Source organism: Hesperophylax consimilis, chromosome 16 (genome assembly GCF_061612785.1).
Source record: "Hesperophylax consimilis isolate HC1 chromosome 16, BYU_Hcon_1.0, whole genome shotgun sequence".
Classification (NCBI taxonomy): domain Eukaryota; kingdom Metazoa; phylum Arthropoda; class Insecta; order Trichoptera; family Limnephilidae; genus Hesperophylax; species Hesperophylax consimilis.
In genome coordinates, this window is record NC_142851.1 from 25,206,150 (window position 1) to 25,231,066 (window position 24,917).

At 32.7% G+C, this 24,917-nt stretch overlaps 3 protein-coding genes across 3 annotated transcripts in view; 2 read left to right on the forward strand and 1 right to left on the reverse strand.

Moving 5' to 3' along the window:
* Positions 1-332: 332 nt before the first annotated feature.
* On the forward strand, positions 333-10,845 carry LOC149416933 (uncharacterized). Its single transcript, XM_089641069.1, has 7 exons — positions 333-668; positions 933-1,031; positions 1,148-1,311; positions 1,581-1,764; positions 3,509-3,671; positions 6,564-6,732; positions 9,115-10,845. The coding sequence occupies exons 1-6, from the start codon at positions 527-529 to the stop codon at positions 6,724-6,726; spliced, it is 915 nt and encodes a 304-aa protein (XP_089497195.1). The 5' UTR covers positions 333-526; the 3' UTR covers positions 6,727-6,732; positions 9,115-10,845.
* Positions 10,846-10,849: 4 nt separating this feature from the next.
* Positions 10,850-12,356, reverse strand: Rpp21 (ribonuclease P protein subunit Rpp21). The gene is made up of 3 exons (XM_089641070.1): positions 12,167-12,356; positions 12,006-12,094; positions 10,850-11,369 (listed from the first exon to the last, which is right to left on the reverse strand). Exons 1-3 carry the CDS (start codon positions 12,230-12,232, stop codon positions 11,015-11,017), a joined length of 510 nt encoding a protein of 169 aa, XP_089497196.1. The 5' UTR covers positions 12,233-12,356; the 3' UTR covers positions 10,850-11,014.
* Positions 12,357-12,657: 301 nt separating this feature from the next.
* PNPase (polyribonucleotide nucleotidyltransferase 1) overlaps positions 12,658-24,917 on the forward strand; it is a 189,998-nt gene continuing 177,738 nt past the window's right edge. Inside the window, exons 1-6 of the mRNA XM_089640692.1 lie at positions 12,658-12,811; positions 12,894-13,099; positions 16,806-17,016; positions 18,501-18,667; positions 18,827-18,983; positions 19,278-19,503. Of these exons, the coding sequence (XP_089496818.1) occupies positions 12,663-12,811; positions 12,894-13,099; positions 16,806-17,016; positions 18,501-18,667; positions 18,827-18,983; positions 19,278-19,503 (1,116 nt within the window). The 5' untranslated portion in view covers positions 12,658-12,662. The remainder of the gene's footprint in view (positions 12,812-12,893; positions 13,100-16,805; positions 17,017-18,500; positions 18,668-18,826; positions 18,984-19,277; positions 19,504-24,917) is intronic.

Below are 24,917 nucleotides of genomic sequence, written 5' to 3' on the forward strand. Positions count from 1 at the left end.
GGTATTTTGCGGGGAGAACCGTTTTGTGAGGAAAATGCGGAGACTATGGGAAGTTCTTGATAATCCTAGCATTTTGAAATGTAATATTTACAGTAACTTTGAAAAGATTTTATAATTTTGTTTCATTTCAGAGAAAAAATTAAAACAAATTTCTTTTCTTAAAACCAGACCGAAAGGGAAAATCTGAAAATGACTAGATAATAAAAAAATCTAATTTCAAGAGATTTTTGTATCTTTTTGGAGGTAAAGGAACTTATGGGGAATTTGAACATTTATTGTGGGTATTTTAGAACATATGCATTGGCAACTCTGTTGGTCAGATTTGATTATGCTCTATGGTATTTTCGAACCACGAATCGACGTACGAACTTTATTTTTGTTACAGTGTAATGTAAATATATTTACATTCATCGAATATCAGGGGGTGACGGCTTATTATTCTCTCTAAAACTAAATCGTGCCTTTGAGTAATTAATTGTGGTGGTTCAGTAATAGTTCAAGTTTGGTAAGACGTATTATATTTACAATGGATTCTCAGCCCACGCAAAGTTCTGATGTCATGAAACATTGTTACGATAACTTAATCGTAGTTGATGTTGGAGCTAATTTAACAAACAAAAAGTATAGCAGAGATCTCGACTCAGTAGTTCAAAGGGCAAAAGATTCGGGTGAGTCAATTTTATGAAAAGTTACAAAAGTCATCATTATGTTACCGATCTGTCATGTCAAATCGCCAATAAAAAAAAAACAATATAATGTTTCTTGAAAGTTTTTTGTGAGGATTTTGCTATTTTCTCACTGTAATTGATTAGATCTCTTAGCTTTTTGCAATATTAAAAGTATTTCCTTAATTTTGTATGGCTTTGGTACTTTCTAATGTCATAATTTATGATATTGCACATTCCCCTCATATGTATTCATAATTATTTTAGGTGTCCAAAAGATCTTAGTAGCTGCAACATCTGTAAGAAATAGTAAGGAGGCTTTGCGTCTTACGAGGATATATCCTGGGATGATATATTGCACTGCAGGTAAACCCACCAACCCTTTTATACTCATATTGCGAAATATTGTGTTGAAATGATGAACAGTTATTTGAGGTATGCAAAGAGATAGTTAGTTATTACGAAAGTGTTTTTTTTTATAGGTGTCCATCCGCACGATGCCAAATCGATGGTAGAAGAAGACCTATGGGCATCTTTAAAGAGTATTGCAATGGCGCCGGAGTGTGTAGCTATCGGGGAATGTGGACTGGATTATGGGAAAGATTTCTCCGAGCCTGCAGTTCAACGGGATATCTTCACAAAGCAGGTACTACAATCTCCCAATAGATAAAAATAATATCTTTCAAAATCAAAATTTGCAATGAAGTGATTTCAACAATTAAAATAAAATACGAGTATTTGTGTCCAAAACCAAAATGATTACTCAGTGAAACGAATGAGTTCACGTAACATTGTGAATCAGACTGAATTGATTGACTCGTCCACTGTTGAATGATAGAGAGATTGCCACCATTCCTTAACAATAATTGTACCTAATTTCTACATTTAGTGAACTATTTGTGTGTTTTGTTTCAGATTGAACTAGCGTGCGAGTTGGGAAAGCCTTTGTATATTCATGAGAAAGAAGCTCAGGATGATTTACTGAACATTTTGACCTCCTTTGGAAGCCGTTTGCCCCCTGTCTTTATTCATTCGTTTTGTGGTACCGTCGAACAGGGCGTCCGATACATTGATGAGGGCTTTTCTTTGGGTCTTACAGGTAATAAATCACCTTATCAAATCAAATAGAGTAAATTCAAGTACCTATTTCCTACAGATTATGATAAGTCATTGTAATCTCAATTATGTATACATTTTATAATAAGTAGACTTAATTCCCCCAAAAGGCCAATTACAATAATTATGTATATATTTTAAAATTACATCTAGTTTCTAGCCTCTTTTGCGACCCCCCAAAAAAAATTATTCCAGTCTCTTGAAAATTTATGAGAGTGTTTCAGGTATTTCAAGAACTCAGTCGTTTTGGGGGTTTTGGATTATTTTACAAAACAGAGCCAGTATAATATATATCTCTCTATATCTGTAGTTACCTCCGAATAAACAATTTGATTGCAGTAGTTTTAATCCTATCTATGAGGCTGTCGCATATGTGATTCATCGGCAGCTATCCCCGTATGCGGATATTGCATTATGTGATTCATGAAGTATCACTGGTAAAATTTCCGTACTTCGCTTACTTCTAAATACGCCCAAATTATTAACTCAATTAGTACAAGAAACACCTATTTTCATTGGGAGACGGAAAAACATGAGTACTGGAAGTGGGCCAGTGGGCAAAACATTATGAAATAAAATTATGTCATTACAAATCATAGTAAATAAATAAATTGCTTAACATAGGTTTTTTGGTTCTTAGTTTGGGGTATTTAAATATTTTTTGCATATTTAGATCAATGCAAAACCCTCTGGCAAAGTTACATCGTACTGACAAGATCTAACATGGACTCAAAACACAGAAAATTGTGAACTTTGAAAGAAATTGGAACTTTAACCCTTCAGGTTTTTAAATATTTTTACCAACAAGTCCTAACGACATGGTGAATTTTCTTGGAATTTCGGAATGTTCCCTAGGTATCTAAAAGTGCTACATATTACTTATTTTTTAAGTTGTCATTAAAAGAAATACTATTACAGAAAATAGATACAATTATCTTTGAAATATTTGCATTTGAAAAAATCATTGATCTTTCTAAAAAAATGAATTTTAAATATCAAACATGAAAATGTTAACAAAAAAACTTAACAGAAAATTTTGACTCGGAACGTCCATATTTTTGAAATAATTAAATTTTTATAAAATATATTCCTTATATGTAGGTCATAAGTAATAAATAAATAAATAATAAATAATACAATTAAAAAAATATAAATAACTTTCAACTGTCAATGAAAAAATGCCGAAATTTGTAATCATGCACTTTGTCAATTTTTAAAAATTTCATGCATGTAATAATGTATAATTATATGATAAAAACTGTGAAGAATAATTATTAATCTTTCCAATGATGAACATATCACATATCTACGCATTATAGAAAAAAAGATAAAAATACTTTTATAATGCATGGACACCCCGGTCAGATCTGTCTTTCAGAGGCTATAATGGAATATGATGTTTGTGGCTATTAATGTCCTTCCGAGGCCTGAAGAGTTAATGCATCTTTTACCATCTCCCCGAAGTAATAATTGTTTCTCGTAGGCATTGTTGGAACCAAGTGTCATTTAAATGATTTGTGTCTGTTCAGAAGTAAGCGTTCTATGGAAATTGTACCGTTTCATTAAAGCACATACATTATGTCATAGACGGGATAGATTTTGTTGCAAAGGTTAAATAAATTACTTATTGTGTTTGTTTATTGATTGCCTGAAAGATGCGAACACAATTAATTAAATGTTTATAATGAATGCATATTATTACTATTTTCATGTTTGTTTTGTTCAAGGGTACTTGTGTAAAGATAAGTCTGATAATGGAGTGCGAATGCTTTTATCTGATGGGAAAATCCCCCTGGACAAACTGTTGGTAGAAACGGACTCACCCTTCATGTACCCCAACACTCGAGCTTCAAAGTTACCCCCCCACGTGAAGGACGCTCTCACTGAAAGGTAATCCAACTTTCTTATTATTCTCACCAATAAGAGATTTACATCCACCATTCATAAATCTTAACTTCTTTTCAATGTTTTATAATAGCCATATTCTCAAACTTCCGGTAATTGTTTGGTTTCGGTTGCCTCCTTATTGTACCTTTTATAAATGTTTACTCAGAATATTCTCATTTCTGAACACAAACTGCCTCCTGTTTTATGTTATGTTTTAGTTTTAATGTTCTTGTTTTCTCCTTTGTTATAATAGCACTGTTATTGTTATTCTTTGTTTTGTCATCGCTTTGTATAAACTGTACATTTTGTGTTAGATCAGGGGGCCTACTCTGTATCTTTCGAAACTTTCCTGCCGCCGGTTTAGCCACGTCACAAACCCGTATTAACCTTTCCCTTACGGTGTTCAAAAATTCTTCGTCCTCCGGTGCTATTTAATCGGTAAATATTTATATATTGTAATTACTTAATTCAATACATAAATATATTGCGGAGGAATACCTAAAATTGGAACTCTGTGTTTAGTATATTTAGAGAGATATTTTATTGATTAGAGCTGATGTTCATTCAGTTGACAGCACTGGCAAGGAAAGGTTAAACCACACACCTATTGGTTTGTTAACCCAAAAGATACAGAGTAGGCACCCTGTATTGGGCAAACTGTCGGCAAACTTATTGGCCAAAGGGCCAAATATGTTCGTTCATTAATCAACGATTCAAAAAAATTGTGGGAGCCAAATCTGTTTATTAATTTAGTAAGCCTTTATTATAATTTTAGACCTTCATTAAATTACGGGTACACTGAATAAAACTTGATTTCACACTAAATAAAGATTTATTCGTTGATAAACAATAATATGAAAGTAAGGTATCCATAAATTTAAATCATGACAATGACTGACAAACACTTAATGCGATGCATCTCCTTGGAAAGTTTCAGTAAGTCAGGTTTGTATGTTGTTGTTTTTAATTTTAGGCATGATTCCAGGTTCTCCTCAATAAGACGACTTCTCAGTTTACTCTTGATAAAGTTCATGCTTGAAAAAGATTGTTCGCATGAATATACGTAGAACCAAAAAGGGAAAGAATGGCAAACGCTAGTTTTTTCAGCTGATCGTAAGAGTCAGGAATATTATTCCAGACGTTGAAAATGGTCATGTCTTCCTTCTCCAAGTCTTTCAAAGCAGACCACTTGTGTTGTTAACTAAGATCACACTTGTTCTTCTTCAATATTTCCAAATCAATACAAAGACATTGAAATTTGGAGCTCCAAATTTCCTTGTTTTCTGCGCGGCGGGATGAAGCGGCGCGTGATACCGTCGCTCTGAAGTATACGTGTGTGGGGGTCTATTCACTCTGCGCGATGTGCCTGCCTGGGCCCGTGGATATTTGTGCTAGAGCCGCACTCACGGAGACAAAGAGCCGCAAGCGGGTTAGGCGCACTGTAGGAATAATTTTTAAAACATGACCACTAATACTAAATTACCGTTTTTAAGTTTGCTATAGTAAAGTGCACATGAAGTGAAATGACACTAAACTGCGCTATATAAATGCTATAATAATAACATTTGGATGCTTTATATAGCGCCGTTTTTGTGCGAAATCACCTTACTATTATTATTATTTATATATTACATGTTTTTTTTAAGGTGCTAAATGCAGGTGTATTCGCAAACAAAAGCAGGGTTTGTATTTTAGAGAGAAGAATTTTTATGTACGTACGTTAAATCCGAAAAGAGGATGCTATATATTTAAGTAATAGCATACTTATGTATTATATTGTAATTTTTTTTTATTCTTCTCCTTTAATATCTTTGTCTTTTTTAAACTGTTAATTATTAGGTAACCAAATTCAAATGATGTTTGGGACCAAATTTGGTTTCCTAATAATTAACGGGTTATAACAAAATAAGCTATTTCTAATCAAATATCAACACATGGTCATCCTACATGCTTATTACATTATTGAATTAGCTTCTTTCATACCCTACGTAGTAGGTACCCATTATTTGTAAGAAACATTAATGCATCAGTATTGTTCTTGAATATATTACTTTGTGTTATTTTATAAAATTATTAACCTCAACACAGGCTGGTCCTAATGAGGTTAAACATTGAAATGTAAACACTTATATATACCATGTGAAAAAACAATAAATAAATAATATTATATCCAAAGTACATATCAGGCAATGCAATCACCGAAATATCGACCACCATCTCTACTAAAATTTCAATTTAGAAAAATAATGTTAGTAATGACCATACTGTGACAGCAACGTGATAGGAATATTGACCATCTCATGCAAATATGCAATCAATGCGTGCGTCGACCAAGTATTATGCAGACAGGGCGTGTGAATTTTAAATTAAAATATGAAATTGAGGCAGTTACAAATATTAAAAAGGGGCTCTCGCAGACTTTATCATTAACAATTTAATAAGCTACATGAACATTAAAAAATATTTATACTAAATAGCTACAAGTCGGCGAATTATAATGAATGTAGCAAATTATGACAACACTTTTGCCACAAAATGTATGATCTTCGCTGGATTCGCGTATGTTTTTAGAAGCTTGTACAATAAGTTTGCATCGAGTTTTTAAATTGGGTTGTTAAATTCATTTCTTTATCTTGTGACGTGAAGCTTTTCAGGCTTGCTATTGACTGATAAATGAACAAATACTTCAATCTAGTATTAGGCTATCAAAGCGAGGCATCTGAATTCTATGGGGAGTTGTATTATGAAATTCATCTTAGGCGGTATTATTTTTTACAATGAAATTAGGTAGGGACGGCTAATTTATTGTTATTATATATCGATGAATGCATGTATGTAATGTATAGTTATCAATCTTAGTTTGAAAGTATGTAATTTAGGTGGCTCTTTTTTCAGATCTATGACTTTTTTACAACGATATTGTACATTTCAACGAAACGAGCCTTGTTCGCTGCCCGCCGTGGTGGAGATGATCGCCGCCTTCATGGGCCGGGGGCCCGAGGAGGTGGCCCTGGCCACGGCCTACAATGCACTCAAACTATTCGGGTTGAGCCAGTAAACATTGGTAAGATCGTACATACAATATTTCAATTAATTTATTAGTTCGTTTACTTGGATTTACACTACATAATTACAGTAAAACTATCGTACTATATGTTGTAATATTCCACTTAATCCCTCGGGTATTTTTGTGTACTTTACAGCATAAACTGAGACGGACACATAAAAGTCTTTCTTAAAAGTCTTCTTTTGTATTACGTTGAGGTATATGTTTAGGCAGTGTAAGAAAGAGGCAACAATATACGTTGGATTTAAATGGAAAAGCTTACCATAAGCTTCCAAATAATTGTAATATGTATATAACATATTCCAAAACGTCATCGACGTTTGCGAAAGTTTGAATTTTTTATTATATTACATGTGAAATATGAAATTATTTTATATTATTATCATTACATATGAACTCCAATTTGTTGAAGTCCATTCAACGTAGGTTTTTCTATTTCCTTTAATAGCCTTAAATCAGGTGTGATCCCTGCGCGACAAAACAATAGTAAAAAAACCCTTTTTTTTATAAGCATGCAAAAAATTATGTACAGTAAATATCAAAGATATTAGAAGAACGAGATATGCTATGTTAGTCGCTGGACCGTAGGCGGAGTACTACCTAATTAGGGTACTTTGGATACTATCGGGACGTGTACGCACAGAAATCTGTTATATGTATTAGTGCGGATACCTTAGCGTAAGCGAAGGTGTGCAGTAGTATTGGTGAACAAAACCGGCGACACTGGGCAAAACAATTCCGCACAGTATGAACTGCTCATAGCACATCTCGTTCTTCTAATATCTTTGATAAATATACAAGGTGTATCGGCACGTACCCGACAAACTTTAACCATCTGTTCCTTAGCACATTTGGAGTAAGAAATGTTATGGGCACTTTGCTGTCCGGTAACATTTTCTTTTAATAAAAATTTTACTATTCATATTTTCACCACTGTTTTATCCTTTGTCAAAGTTTGAAAACCCATCTGGCAATATTTATTTCGAGTTTCGTTGAATAATGTATGTACCTACCTACATTGGCTTTTACAATCACAACGAAATGGCATGGCACCATTCGTCTCATTTTGAACTAATATTATTTAGTGTGTATGAAGAGCGAAGACGCTTTTTGACACACTTGCTAATAACAGCTGTTGAACAGGAGAAACAATGCCAATGACAGTGACGGAGTGTGGATTTTTTTTATTTATTTTTTGTTTTTAACTGAAACAAAATGTTACCGGACAGCAAAGTGCCTTTAACATTTTTTACTCCAAATGTGCTTAGGAATAGCTGGTTAAAGTTTGTCGGGTACGTGCCTATACACCCTGTATATATCTTTTTGTAGTATATCACTCGCCATACTAAGGTTGTTCCTGTGTTATGGCGGGTGAAGTTTACAGATTGAATATATTCACAATATGATATAATTAATTATTACTAATTATTGTAACACAATTCTGTTTGTTTTATAAATATTAAATTTAAAAAAATAAATAGGGAATGTCTGGAGGTTGTAACTTTTCACGCCTCTGCCATATTTTGACAAAAGGTCCGCTTTGTAATAAAATCCAAACAAATTTAATATTTCTGAATGTATCTGAAAACTAAAGATTGCCTTTGAAAGGTGATCAAGTAAGCTCTCAAATTGTAGTATTATAAATAAAAATATAATTTGTCTCTGTTAGTAAACTGCAGTGTCGCTGTTTACGGCTAGAAAAAATAAGTCCAAAGCTTTTATACTAGAACATAATCATGTATAAAGGGACAGTGCCTGATACACAGATGATTGTACAGGGTGCGCCAGAGAAACTTACTTATTTGAAAAAATTCCCGACCGTTGAGTTGGGCAAGTAGAGGGGCGGGAGGGGGCGCATCTGGAGGAGGACGTCTCCAAGTTTGTTTCCCATTCTCGTCAGTTGCCATTATGCTGTGGTCTAGAGAGCAGCGGGCATGAATTTGCTGCGACAACATTTCCCCAACCGCCTCATCTCTCTCCGAGACGATCTCCCATGGCCGGCGCGCTCTCCGGATTTGACTCCATGTGATTTTTTTTATGGGCTTATTTGAAATCCCTTGTTTATGTCGATCGACCACGAACCATAGATCACCTGAAGAACAACATTCCTGATGCTATTGCCAATATTCCAATTGATATGCTGAGAAGAGTGGACGAAAACTTCAAAAAACGACTTAACCAGTGTATGCGCGATGAGGGTCGCCATTTAAAAGATGTAATTTTTAAGACAGTATGAAAAAAAACTTGGTACATTGCATTTTCAAATAAAAAAAGAATTACAACAATAACTACAGTGCTTTTGTTTTTATTGAACTTTCAAATAAGTAAGTTTCTCTGGCGCACCCTGTATAATATGATATTGAATATAAATGTTTTCAGATGGTTCCTGCTACTACAGAGCTGCATGTGAAGAGGGTTGGTTGCGGTTAGTTTTTCTTGCCTACGATCCGGCCCACCGTGGTATGGTCAGCCTTTGCTGAACTCGGTACAATTTAATATATTTAATTTGTACATCTCCTAATTTTATAACCGAGATGTTTTGTAAGGATGTACCTATACGAAATTTATACTGTATTTTTATTTGTTCACATTTTGTTGACCTCTATTTTTTTCATTCATTTGTATAATGGTGAATGTTATACCCAAACGCATTTTTGTTATATTAAGGCATTTACTGTCTTAAATTTATTGTTTAATAAATGAGCAAAAATTTTATGACAAAACATGATATTTTGTACGTTTATAAGAAGAAACCATTAATTTAATGTTTATGATAATATCTAGTTATTTATTAACTACGACAAGGAAATTAGTGTAAAATTCATTGACAATGAATTCTGACGAATCATTATTAATTATTGTGAATCGTTCCTAGAACCACCAGTGGTCAGCCACTCTATATTATTTATTTTGGATAATGTTTTATATTAATTTACGTAAGGCATAATGTTTGTATTAGATGTAAGAACCAACTCACACTCTTGATTGCCAAATGAAGCTACAAAACGTTTAAATATTCTTACATAAATAATAATAATATTTAGTTTTTAAATATTTTGCCAAATGTAAGCATACAATGTGCGTAATATAATAAAAATAATATCTGAATGAGAAAAGTCATGCGCAAATAGTGCCTCTATTATAATCATACTAAACACCAATTTGATCGTGAAAAGTTATGCCGATAAACCAACTTTTTATTTATTTGTTTTCAACTTAACATTTTGTCTGACTGGTTTTCACTTTTTTTTTTTCAAATGTGATATCACATATATTTGTTTTTTCTGCCTCAGTGTGATAAGTTAGGCATTTGATTTTCTATTTAATACTTTTGATAAACACAAGATATACTGATTGTTGCATAATAATATTATTAATATTAATATTATTAGTGTATTTCGATGTACCTATTGTTAATTTGTAAAGGCGTTAAAAAACGCCTGCAATTTTGATGTGCAAATTTCAGCTTGTATGTAAATTGTTTTTGAATGTAACAATATTCTTATCACTGTGCAGAAGCAATAACATAAAGATTAACAAGTTATCTGCTGCCTGTTTTAAGATAACATCAAACTCCTTCTCACTAATTCAACTTAAATAATAATTTAAAAGATAACATATTTAAGTTACGAGTTGACTAGTCAGATATTGTAAATTTTGTTGTAATATTTATAAACTTCTCTTTAACACAATTCTGTTAAACTTTTGTTGTGCGAAGACAGATTAACAACATAATTCAACAGAAGTATTAACATGAACGTAGTCTATTTAGTAAAAGTGTTGATATTTTAATAAAAGTTTAAGAAAACATAATATTTATATACATGACTGCTAATGGTAGCTAGAAAAAGTCCATTTTATTGAGCACTTATTCTAAGTATTTTTATATCTATAAAATAAGGGGATGAAAAACTTTTGCAAAAAAATATTTACGAATGCAATATTATACATGTAGGTACCTATATAAATTAATATCAGTAGATTATTTACATTCTGTCTATCAATCGAAATTGTGCCTTATTCTGTGAGGATATGTGATATGAAATTTGTTGTAAATGTATATTATATTGTTGACTGTATACTCTATTTTTCAAATAAAAAGATACTTTATTAAAATTTTTATTTATTTATTTTTTGTTAAAAATGCTTAAGAATGATAAAAAACAAAAAGATTATTGCCGCCACCGGGATTTGAACTCCAAACCATCCGGTATCGGGGTATCTGCTATAATCTTCAAACTATACGACAATCTTCAGACGCGATATTATTTCACATTTTTTAAGGAGCAGAGACAATATCTCTAATTTCTAATACAACTGGTATGGTTGAATTTTTTGAATCTGCTGTGATTAATTTTGTGTCTTCTTTCTTTTTTAATTTTGTATTATTTGTTGTGGATGTCTGGCTGGATTCACTTTGAATATATTCTAGTTTTTCAATGACAGATTCAGGCTGTTCCAACCACAGCTTTTTGCTTGATGATGCTGGGTAGTTTTTGACAAATTTGCACTGCACACATTGCCACCTAACCATGGTGGACTTCTTCTTACCACTGACCTTCACCTTGGCTGTCTGCCCGGGTAAAAGGGGGCCTCGGCATCTTTTGCAAATTTGTCTCTTCAAAAAAGGGTCACTGAAAAAAAAAACACATTGATCACACTTTGCATCTAACTGTCAGCTTACAAGCATAACAATTGTCCATTATGCTTGACAGCTGATGTATATTTGATCTAAAGCTGAAATGGGCCGAAAATCATTTGCCTGATTGGTTTTCATTGAAATTCATTAGGTCTAATATATTTTGGTAAATATTTACCTAACCACCGCACTTTTAGGCACAGATTATGAAATTACACTTCATTTCAATAATTTACTACAAGAAACAACTAAATAAATGCCCAAAGTAGGTTATGAGGTTCTTAGTTAGGGTTAAGGTTACAGTAGAGGGTTAATTAAATAATTTGTGCGTATTTAGATTGAAACAATACTTTCGTAAAAGGGAAATTTTGAACTTTGATTGAATAAAATTGAAATTTTAAACATCTTTTACGATATCTCCTGACAAAAATTGTTGTTTCTTGTAGTAATTAAGTTGAAACGAAGTGTAATTTCCATAATCTGCCTATTAAAAGTGCGGCGGTTAGGCAAATATTAACCCATAATATTAATGGTTCTAAAATTTAAAACAACATCAAACTGATGGAGTTTCATGCCAAACAGTTGCATTGTGTTGGTCATCAGTTGAACTATTTAAAAGTAATAACCTTACATTCTAAGAACTGATTTTTTGGCAATATTTATGATAAGATTTCCATAGTATGTTGACATCATTGGATTTGCTGCCATGAGGTCACGAATCTGAAAAAAAAAGAGTCGTTTTAGATTGAAATGATATTGATTGTTTACAAAATTCTAGGAGAATGGTCAGACCTGAAATAAATAATTCATCCTCTGGAATACTTCGTATCCTTTACACTTCTGGGTTACTTTGGGCATCTTTTATAAAATTATATGAAAGTCTTATATTTATAATGACAGAACCAAAACTTCAGAAACGGTGAGGTAAACATGTCAAAAGTAAAAAATGTCAAATTCAACTTGACATGTCGTGAAGTGCTGCCATAGCAAAAACAAATCGTGAAGGCAAGAAAAAGAGTTCACAGATCCAACAAAATGTGTACCACACAGTTGTAAAGTTTTGATAAACCTAACTAGTGAAATTAGCGTTTTCACATAAGCCAAATCAAGTATTTGTATTTTTACAGCAACTGATATTGGAATCAAATGGAGTAAATATATACTTAAAAATAATGTTCTTTAAGCTCCGTGCATTTAATTCTCGTGAGTAGCTATTTTAGTAAATTATTTTAGAAATTTTTGGCGTAAAATTTTCTGTCCTGGTAACAGTGGCATCACAACTTTTTGAATGATGGCCGGGTATTTGGGGTTAACAATTTCTGACAAATTATTAAATAAAATGAAATATAGAAGAGTTATTAATAATCTTATCGGAATAAAAAAATATTCCATTAGTGCACAACATTTACCTGAAGTTGAAGCTACGTTTTCGAATGGGTAATTCTCTTTGTTTACATCACATTTGTAGGTTATTATTTTGAATGTCTTTGTAAATTTATTAACAAACTCATATTTTCAGGCGAAATTTGGTAATATCTACTGGGAAATATGCTCGATTCGCTGATGGCTGTGCCGTTGCGAAGCTCGGCGACACCAGTGTTATGGTTACTGCAGTTTCTAAAAAGAAGCCTTCATCTAATTCATTCCTTCCTCTGACTGTTGATTATCGTCAAAAAGCTGCAGCCGCTGGACGCATACCCACAAATTTCTTAAAAAGAGAACTCGGTATGTAATGATCTCGATGTTATATTCATAATTCCGTGGAATGGTGTCCGTTTTGTATGCGTTACGGTTATCACTCAATTATTCAGAAAGTATTACTACAGAGTGAATTATTTTTGTTCCTAGAACTAATGCATTGTTGTTTTTGGTATGATATAAATAATTACCATGCCTTTTTTAAGACAAATTGGATATATATAACAGTAAAAACGAAACACCAAAATGCATAAATTGCACAGAACTTAATTTAAAATTCAAAACCACAAATACAACAGACCACAAATCAAATAGCGAAAAATGTAAACACAGGATGAAAATGCTTGCCTTCGCTCAAGAAAAAATTGATTACAATTAAAAATGGCCGATTTTATAATAAAACAAATTGACGAAAAATACAAAATAACCGAAGAAATATGTCAAAATATTACGGAAGTCAATAAATGGTGTATTACAAACAATAACCCATTCTTAATATTACATATGAACATCCGAAGCATAGCAAAAAACCTAGATGAATTCTTGATAAATATTAATGATCTGCATACATCACCCACCTGCATAGTGTTAACGGAAACGCACTGTAATGACAATCAATACATAAATGCGCTACCAAACTACAAAGGCATCGCTACAACAAGACCGATTAACAAAAATAGTGGATTAATTATATTTGTTAATGATGAGTGTGAAATTACTGACATTGAAGAAATTTATATACAATATGTAAACTGTCTAAAAATAGATATAAAATTAAAAAATAAATTATACAGAATTTTAACAGTGTACAGAACGCACAAATCAAACATAATCAACTTTACATACGAACTATGTGAATATCTTAGCAAATTACCGAGAATACTTACTTTTGTTTGTGGTGATTTCAATATAAATATTTCTGCAAACCATCACTCAATTGAAAAAAATAATTTCATAAACATGATGACACACCTCAATTTTAAATCTTTTATTAATAATAACACTAGACAAATTAAAAACCAAACGCCATCATGCATAGACCACATCTGGTGTAATATACATTTGAATGAAATAAAAAATATTAAATCTACTGTGTGGAAAACTAATATAACTGATCACTACGCGTGTCTTATACTACATGATACAAATAGAAAACTAAATACAAAACCCAAATTAAATCTTCCATATTCTCAAATAGACTACAAATTATTAGAAAAATCACTAAAAACTGAAAAATGGGAAGAAATTTTAATAAATAAATGCGCCAACCAAAGTGCATTACTGTTTGAAAACACTTTAAATAAACACGTTTTAGAATCAACAAAAAAAAAACAAATCGTCCTCAACTCAAAAACAAGAAAAATCAAACCTTGGATTACTCTAGGATTAATAAAAGCCACTAGGAAAAAAAATAAACTTTATAAAATAACACAAAGGCCACTAGTTAACAATAAAATTGTATTATAGTATAAAAATATACTAACTACACTAATAAGGAAAACGAAAAACGACTACTACTCAAAAATTATAACAGAAGCTAAAGACAATAATAAAAAAATATGGTCAACAATAAATGAAATAATAAATAAAAAGAAAAAATATAAGCACATATCAGAAATCTCAGATGGGGAAATAATATATAACGTACAAAATGACACAAAAAAATGTTGTAATATTTTAAATAACTATTTTAATAACGTGGGAAAAAACCTAGCAAAATCCATAAATAAGACCAATATATCTAATCCACAACAAATAACACAATGTAAAATTAATAAATTTCACCCAGTCACAGAAATCGACATTGACAGAACTATTTCGAAACTAAAAGGAGATTCTGCCCCCGGCTTTGATAACATAGATACTAAAACAATAAAATCGATGAAAGAATACTTAATTCACCCCATAACACATATAATAAACCTAAGTCTAGCAAATGGCGAATTTCCCAATAACTATAAAAGAGCAATTATAACCCCCATTTATAAAACAGACTGTCGTAAAGATCCACAAAATTATCGCCCGATTTCACTTCTCTCGAATATATCAAAAATATATGAAAAAATTGTAAAAAAACAAATTTGGACATTCTTAGAAGAAAATAAAATAATTAATTATAACCAATTCGGATTCAAAAAAAATACAAGTACTCACGACGCGATAGCAAAAATAACCAACTATTTATATACGGCTCTAGATTCCAATAAAAAATGTCTTGGCATATTTATAGACCTCAAAAATGCTTTCGACAGCATATCACATAAAAAATTAATAAGTAAATTAAAATCAGTAGGGATTAGTGGAAAAGTCTTAGCATGGATAACTAGTTATTTATATAAAAGACCTCAACAAGTAAAATTACTCAATCAAGTCAGCGATTCAAAATATAGCGACTTTTCAATACCCCAAGGCACGGTTTTGGGACCATTGTTATTTATTATATATGTCAATGATATATTCAATATTTCCAAATATGGAGACATTGTGTCTTACGCTGACGATACAGTCCTACTACTAAAAGCAAACACCTGGTCAGAACTAAATAACATGGCAAATACAGATATCAATGAACTAAAATTATGGTTTGATGAAAACCTGTTGACTTTAAACTCTAAAAAAACTTATTATTTACCATTTTTCATTAAAAAACAAGAAACACCTAAAGAAATAAACATAATTATCCACTCTGTGAAAAATACAGAAAACCACAAATGCAATATGTTATGCACAAACATAGAAAGCAAGACCGATATTAAGTACCTAGGCATAACAATAGACCAGCGTTTAAAATGGTCCCCACATATAAATATTCTGAACAACAGAATAAGGAAACTAACATATATATTTAGATGTTTAAGAGATATTTTAAACGAAAAATTACTTAGAACCACATATTTGGCTTTCTGTCAATCAATTATACAATACGGCATTATAGGCTGGGGCGGTACATATAAAAATCAAACTCAAACAATTTACATATCACAAAAACTAATAATAAAAACCATATTAAAAAAACCCTATTCATATTCGTCCGAACTTTTATTCAAACAATTTAAGGTCAGAAAATTAAGTGCATTATACTTCTACCATGCAACATTACAAATTTATAAAAACTATATTCAAAATAAAATTGCACCCTTTAAAAATAACAGAAATCTTAGACAAACGTCAATACTTCCTACTCCTAAATGTAAAAAAACAATAGGACAGTTCAACCATGAATATCTCGGAGTTAAATTTTTTAACTCATTACCAGAAAAAATTAGAAACATGAATGCAAATATAAACGAATTCAAAAGCCACCTTAAAAAGTATTCCGAACAGTTGAACTGAATCGTACCAAATATAAACAAATATAACAACACCCCCATACACACAAGCCCTGCTTATTTATGGGGGTACATCGAATACTTATATTATGTAATTAATAACCTACTATATTGTGTAATTATATTATGTAATTGTTATATTATGTAATTCGTGTATCTTTTTTTACTAATAAAAAAAAAACTAAAAAAAAAAAAAAAAAAAAAATTACTCAACCGTCATATATTTGATTAACTTTTTTGTGCCATTCTTCCAATGGTGTCTCAGACTTCTTCTTCCATTCACTTCCACGCGCCATATATTCTCCCAACACTCTTTACACCCATTCGCTCCCTTCCTTAATCTAATTAATTATGCTTGTACATTATAGTTATTAATTTAAGTATTGTTTGGATGTGTTTTTTAGGTCCCTCGGAGCGTGAGATATTGACTTCAAGAGTGATAGATCGATCGCTGAGACCGTTGTTCCCATCCGGTTTCAACTCGGAGACGCAGATAATGTGTAATATGCTGGCCGTGGACTCAGTCAACTCCCCGGACGTTCTTTCTATCAATGCCGCCAGTGCTGCCCTTGCCTTGTCAGATATTCCTTGGAACGGACCCGTGGGGGCTGTCAGGTACATATACACTAACCAATTGATATATTTTTTTATCTCATTAATATACAAACCTGTGTGGAGTTTATTTTTTAATAGAAACATACTGAAGTGTCAACCACCCAGATCACACATTTAATTCCTTGCTTAAGCAACATTTAACATTTTAACATCGGAACAGGAAGAATTCAAATACAGTGAAACCTCTATCTATCGTTCCTCGAATAATCGTTTTCCCGGATGTATCATTTATTTCTTCTAGTCCGAAATCATTTTATACAAAAATAGATCGCATCGATCGTTTCTATGTCCACCATTTTCCCGCATTCATCGTAGGAATTACGTCGCGTATTTGATATATTTTGTCTATGTTTAAACGGCGCCAGACGGCACTCGTTACGATGCGCGAAACTTTTGAGAGAGAAAGAGAAAGAATAACAGTTTGTCACCGCCATCAGTCGCTAGTTGTCGTCAGTTGTCGCTAGATACCCGAACTTAGTGGAGTGTTTGCAGTTATCCTTTTTGAGCTTTTAAACTATCTTCGAAATGAGCCGTTTGATGAAAAAAGTACGTTCTCTTACGTACGAAAAAAACCCCGCTGAAAAACGCGTCGATATAGCCAAGCGTTTAGGAATCGCGGCATCCACGTTAAATTCTAATTTCTTGAAAAAAAACGAAATTCGGGAGCAAATTCAAAAGTGCGGAAAATCTTCGAAAACTAGAAAAACCAGTAAAGAATCAAAGTTTAGCGAACTGGAGAAAATTCTTATCTCTTGGTACCAAATTTGAAAAATTTTAACAATTTTGTTACTTTCGACGACAATATTCTAACTTGTGGGATAGAAACTATCGAAAGCATGTGTGACGCAAGATTGACGGAGACAACAGAAGAGGTCGATATTGATGAAGAGGAACCGCTGCCTGTACCTTCATTTTCAGAAGCATGCACACTCTTTGAAAGATTGAAAACTTTCTACTACGCACACTCAATATCTGATGCCGAAAAAAATGTCATTTGCAAAGCTGAAAATATACTGTTGACTTGCGGAAATAAAACAGTAAAAAAAACAAATGTCGATGAAAGATTATGTATTTACAATGCAATAAATTAAAAAAAATGGTTCTGTTTAGCTTTGTATTTTTTTAAATAAATACATTTATTTACATCTAAAACTTATTTTCTTCTTATAATTTTAATCTACCAACGGTTATGCAGATTGGGAGGACGGTAACTTTACTGGATCGTATCTCCTTGTGTTTTGTCTTCTTAATCCCGCATTCATTGTTTTCCCGCATTCATCGTTTATTTCGATAGGTCCCTTTAAAACCAATAGATAGAGGTTTCACTGTATTATCATTTATTCTAACCCAAAAATATTTGTCTTTATTTAAAATAAAAATAAAAATATAAAATCTTCATTTGTGATGCAAATGTTTTTTTTTACATATTAATTCTGTATATTTACAGTTATATTCATATTCACTCTTAATAATTAATTTTTCAGATTGGGGCAAATAGGCAATGACTTTATCATCAATCCAACTCGAAAAGAACTTCAAGAATCTTCCCTGAATTTGATTGTAACAGCCATGAAACAAAACCTAGTTGTAATGCTCGAGGGACATGCCGATAATATCCTGCAACAAGACTTATTGAAGGCAATCAAATTAGGTAAAATGATCTTATTTGATTTAATAATTGTGAACTTGAAATCGGAATAATTTATTAGTAAGCATGAAACTTATGATTCAAATTCTTGGATTTGAGGAATGCATTGTAAAATTATCTTTTTATGACTTGAGTGTGATGTTCTGTTGTTGTATTTTTTAGGCACTAAAGAAGCCCAATCGGTTATAAATGCTATTGAAAAGTTACAAAAGTCTTTCGGTATCACTAAAAGAATTGTAGAAGAAGCAAAAGAAGATAAACCCGAACTCGTTGAAGTCGTCAAAACATTTTCCGATATGAGACTTCGTGAAATTTTCAGGTATAATAATATTCCTTCTTACTACAAATTGTTATTGCTTCATATATGGGGTGTATTACAATTTATCTGATGATTTACCCAATGATTTATGAGCTTTCGAGTAAAGTATAGTTTTAATTTTGGTCTCGGGTGACATTTTTTCCAATTAAAAAAAGGTGTCTGATTTTTTTCTGTATGCAAGCAAACCTTTACAGAGAACTTGAAAATTAACTTTGATGAATTGTTCAAATTCTGTGAAAGAACCGTCCTCAGATCTCAAATATCATATATTCTCACTAAACTTTTATTTTCTAGTGACTTCAATCATGACAAACTGAGTAGGGACGGAGCCGTCAATGATGTCAGATCAGACGTAGTCTCAAAGGTCCGGGAGACTTTTGGAATTGAGGACAGTGACGGAGCCACCACCACGGAATGCTTTAATAATGTCTGCAAACAGGTCTTCAGGGATATGATTCTCGAAAGAGAAATCCGCTGTGACGGAAGGAATTTGGAACAAATTAGGAATATTGCATGCCAGGTTAGCCAATTTATTTTTATCACATCGATGGGTGTACTGGACGGGAGTCCGCACAAGACTGTAGATTTGGGCGCCGGGTCCAAACCGTGTCTTCAAACGATGGGAATGCTCCTTTACGGCCGATGATGATGATAGTTGTATGAAATTATTTACCTGCACCCGGTGCTCGGTGAATGTTGGGCACTGGGTGTGCTGTCGTCTCTGCTCGCTTCTGGTGTTGGCGGTTTTCCTAGGCAGAGCCGGCTGGTCTTGAGGTAACACCAGAAGGTTTGGAGCAGAAGACTAGGCGAGGTGAGGCAGATGGTGGGCAGGAGTCACTTGTTGAAATAAAACGCTTGTTTTGGTGGTAAAGTTGAACTGATTTAATATTTTTAATTTTGCTGCTTATATTCTATAAGGCTGACTCGCAGCCGACATTTGGCTGTCGACCGAAAAAGGGTGGGGATTCTATCCGCCCCACAAACGCGTACATAAGCCACTGTAAAATGTTGCATATTCATTTTGCCGGTGGTATAGCCGAAGGCAGACGCTTGAATTTGAGAGTTTGCAAAGATTTTGAAAGCTCCCCTGTATTACAATTACATAGTTTTATTACATACCAGTTATAAGAATGTGTATCTTGACAACTAGATTTTTAGTTTGTCAAAATACGACAAAAAATTAGAAATGTTTGTAAAATAAAAGTGTAAAAATGATCTTGAAGCGATCGAATTTTTTAAAATGGTTAAGGTAGTATTTTTCGCAGGTCCCCGTGACATAGCGCTCAGAAAGAGAAAAGATTCACTATTCTACGAGGTTCCTGGATTTTTGTAGAGGGAAATAAGTAAAAATAATTGTACAAAAATGGTTACACAAATTCGTTAAAAAACGGCATTTTAAATATCTCCTCAGTGGTAGCATAACGCAAATAGTTTTTATTTAACTACCGCCGAGGAGTACAAGTAAAAAATAGGTATTGGTAACATTTAATAAATTGTTATTTGTTAGTAAATTTGTACATAGAAAAATCTGAACATCGTACCGCTCGGCCCGGGTACGTACGCAATACGGTACCGATGCTTTTCCTTTGCCGAAAAGGGATACAAATGAGCAGTGGCGGGGAGTGAGGAATTTGCCATTGGCGTGAAGTTGGCACATTTTATAAATGTAAACATATTTTGAAAGGCAAGATAGAGGGTCGCAGAGGGCCTGGTAGGAGACAAATGTCTTGGCTGCGAAATATACGAGAGTGGACCGGCATTAGAAGTGTGGAGGAGCTATTCCGGGCAGCGCAAGACAAAGAGACATTTTCTAGAGTGATCGCCAACCTCGGGGGGACCTGATACGGCACATGAAGAAGAAGAAACATATTTTGACAAAATGATAAAATGTGGCCAACAACGTCCGTTACAATGGGCCTTAAATAGTTAATGCTAATGTCTGATGCAAAGTTCCCAATTTGCACATGGGACTGTTGACATATTCACTAATTCTTTTGTAGAAAGCAAACTTATATTAACGGTATAAAATGATATGATTTGATGGAAAACAGCTATTAAACATGTCTGAAACTACCTGTTGTAGAAAGCAAACTTATATGGTATATGATTGGTTAAATGGCGTGATTTGATGGAAAACACTTATTAAACACATCTAAATAGTTTTTATATATTATTCCCAGACTTGATATTTTTTATAAGCAAAAAATGGACAATTATTTTTAATTCTAAAACACTAAGGACGGGTTGTTTATCGGGTTGAGAATTTGAACAATTCTTCAAATTTCAAAGATAATTTTCAAGTTCTGTGAAAGATTTTTTCATGTTGTGTTTTTATATCAGTTCTGTTAAGCAACTAGCCTATAATGATATAATAACAGAACTTGAATAGGTCTTTCACAGAACCTGAAAATGAGCATTGAAATTTGATGAATTGTTAAAGTTCTCGGAAACAACCCATCCTATTAATCAAACACTGATACACAATAAAACCCACATTTAAAATTTTGATCTATTGTTTATAGGCTTAATAATGATTTTAGACAATATTTTTCAATTAAAATATGTAGATAATACACATCCGTGGAATTGCCATATTTTTTTATTGTATTGATATCTGTTGTTACAAACAATTAAATACTTCATTCCGAGTGAGAATCCCTCGGTGCTAGAAGTGAATCTATACGCTCCGTGTTTAATCACCTGTATCTTTGAAAAATCAAAATGTTTTATAAATCTCTCAATACCCAAAAAGGCAGAAGCAAATACATAGTTAGTTTAGTAAATTCTCTTTTTGCATCTAAAAATTCTTGTTACGTATGTACTTCTCAAGGCCATATTATTTCAAAGGCCGAGAAAATGACTTTTGAAGTGTGTCTTTCATCAAGTAGCTGCGACGGTTGCGAAGTGGTTTGAATGAACTTCACGTTTATTAGGCGGAGTGCGTTTTCGGTGCAAATTTGAAAGTGTGGGTGAGAGATTTCCTTGTCTTTACTTATGCGTAAGTGTGTAACGCTCTGAAGCTTATAGCATATAACATTAGGTACTACCTACCAATTTGTATTTTTTACAAAACGTTTTTTTATAGTTTTTTTTTATTTTTAGATTATGTGTAGTTTTTTGAAGTTTGAGCATATAACTGAAAAATAATCAAACCAAAACAATTATAATTACAAGCGGGAAACTGGTGAATCTATATCACATTTGGAGTTAACTTTGCCGTGTAAGTTTTTTAATAAGAGCTTTCGTTTTCGAGTAAGTCTAGCCCGAAGTTGGAATTCTATATGTCAAATTTGAAAAACATCGGTCGTTAGGGGGTTAAGGTAAATCTTACTGCTGTTTTTAATATTTGCATTTTCAAACGGTGCATTACACGGTGTTTGGGAAACAGACAAAAACAGCTTTAGAGGAAATTAACAAGAATATCGCTTATCTATAATAAGCGGTGTCTGGAAAATTTTTTAATCGATTTTGTGGCATAACTTTTTGATTTGCGCCTTATTTTTCGAATAAATTGAGTCTGAAGATGGAATTATTTCAGTTCTAATTTGATAAAAAAATTGGTCGCTAGGTGGTTAATAGCAGCTGTTAATGGGTTTCAAAATGCGTACATGACCCGAATCCAAAGTTTTATGTATAACTCCTTAGTTGCCGAAAAGAAATGGAAAATAGATTTATTTTTTTAAATGACATCTCAGGAATGAAATAAAAGTTTATTTGAATTTTTTATGCGGTAATGATGACGGTTTCCCACTTGTGTTACGAGTTTCTGGATCCGTGTATAATGTACACTTCTATAATAAAGTTTAAAAGAAGTATAGAGCTGAAATTAACCCCGAAATGACCAGAGATGTGCAAAATGGGTACCCAAAACCATTTGAAATGCAAAATGGAAATGGTTCAAAACTTTTCCATTTGAAAATGCAAAATGGTTTTTAGAAAAGCATTTCAAATGCAAAATGCAAAATACCTATTTTCAAAATGCATTGAAAATGCAAAATGGTTTCTCAGGTCAAAAAATTAAAATAATTATAGAATTTTTAAACAATTTTGTCATTTAATAATGAACATCAATGTAGAACAAACAACTTGTAGAATAACAAATCATACATACTGATATGTACTGTGTAAAAACAACTTTGTCATTTAATAATGGACATCAATGTAGAACAAACATATTACATGATGGTAAATCCAAAAACACCACGACTACAGATTATGAAACCACAAAATTTTTGCGCGGGACTAATGTTGACAACGTAAAAAATATAGAAACTGCTATCTAACATTTAATATTACAGCGTCATGGCTCCATGTTCACTATTTGAATCAGTATTTTTTGTAATGGTATCTCTCAATTGCCAGGGCTCCTACCAGGGAGCAACTTGAGGACCGACTGATATTTGGGGCTTATGAAAAAAAGATGAGTGGAGATAGTAGGAAGAATGTTGCAAAAAAGCATTTAAAATGGAAAATGCATTGAGAAAAGCATTTAAAATGCAAAATGGTTTTTAGAAAAGCATTTAAAATGCAAAATGGAAAATACCCATTTTGCATTTCCATTTGAAATGGATTTATTTGAAATAAAGCACATCTCTGGAAATGACAGACTAGCTATTTTGAATTTAACAATGAAAATAAAACGAGAAATCCAACTAACGTCTCGATTTACTTGAAAATGAAATGTAAAAAAAAAATTTACACCTCAAAATCGACTTCAAATATATGATAGATTTACTAGTTTCTCGTTTGAACTACGAGTTTCCGAACACCGTGTCCCTTAAACTACGCCGGTACATCTCGCCGAAATAGATTGCGAGTAATAATAAATCAAGGTTTTCAAATATAATCTAATTTCACAATGGCAATTCAATTTTGAACATTTATAAAAATGTTGTATGTGTGGAAAAACCATGTACGATCGTGTGAGAAATGTGGAGATCCGCAAAGAGTGTAAGGCTGATGGAAGCGTAATGAGTAAGATTAATAAAGGGACGCTTAGATGGTTTGGGCATGTAGAGCGAATGAGCGAAGATAGGAGTGTAAGGAGAATATATGACGCAAATGTGAATGGTAGCAGAAGTCGGGGACGCCCGAGGAAGATATGACACGATCAAGTGAATCAGATACTTGAGTCGGGCCATGAGACGATGTATGAATGTGAATGAGGCAAGGAGTGTGTGCCAAGACCGAGTTATTTGGCGGTCCGTCCTCTCTGCCTACCCCTGCGGAAAACGGCATGATGGTTAATTAGTTAGTAAAAATGTCACCCCAAAATACTCTAATAAAATTGACGATTCTTTAAACAAGCCACACATTTTTATTAGTTTGGTTGTTTTACTTATATACTTATACGCAGTTGTAACTCGTGTTTAATGTTACAACCGCGTATAAGTACAATTAATATTAAGGTCGGGCATGAACTATTACCGCCAGCTAGCGAACAAAATAATTAAGAAGTTTTGACAGTTGAAAATTTCGGATAGGTCTATAACATGCTCTTAAGGGGTATAATGCCACTCTAGCGCATGGAAAAATAGCCTAATTACAATAATTTTTTTACGGTAATATAGCGAATGGAATACAAGATCTGGTCAAGAACAAAGTTCTTTTGTAAAAATGGCACGAGTTTGAAAAAAAAGTTAATTTTTAGCATGAAACTAAAAAAGATTACAATGATAAAGAAAAATCCAAGACTTCCTGAGATAATTTAAATTAAAAGCAAGAGTTCATTTTAAGTAAAGTGACTAACATTTTTAGCATTATTATTTTCTGTATTTCATTTTTAATGAAAAAAAACTTTTTACTTTCCTGAAATCCCAGAGTGGCATTATCCCCTAAGGTCTGATGTAGCTGGTCGAAGCGAATCTCGGTCGACATCAAACATATTGATAAGTCATTGTATAAATCAAAGTTGTTGTAAGTATTTATTTTAAT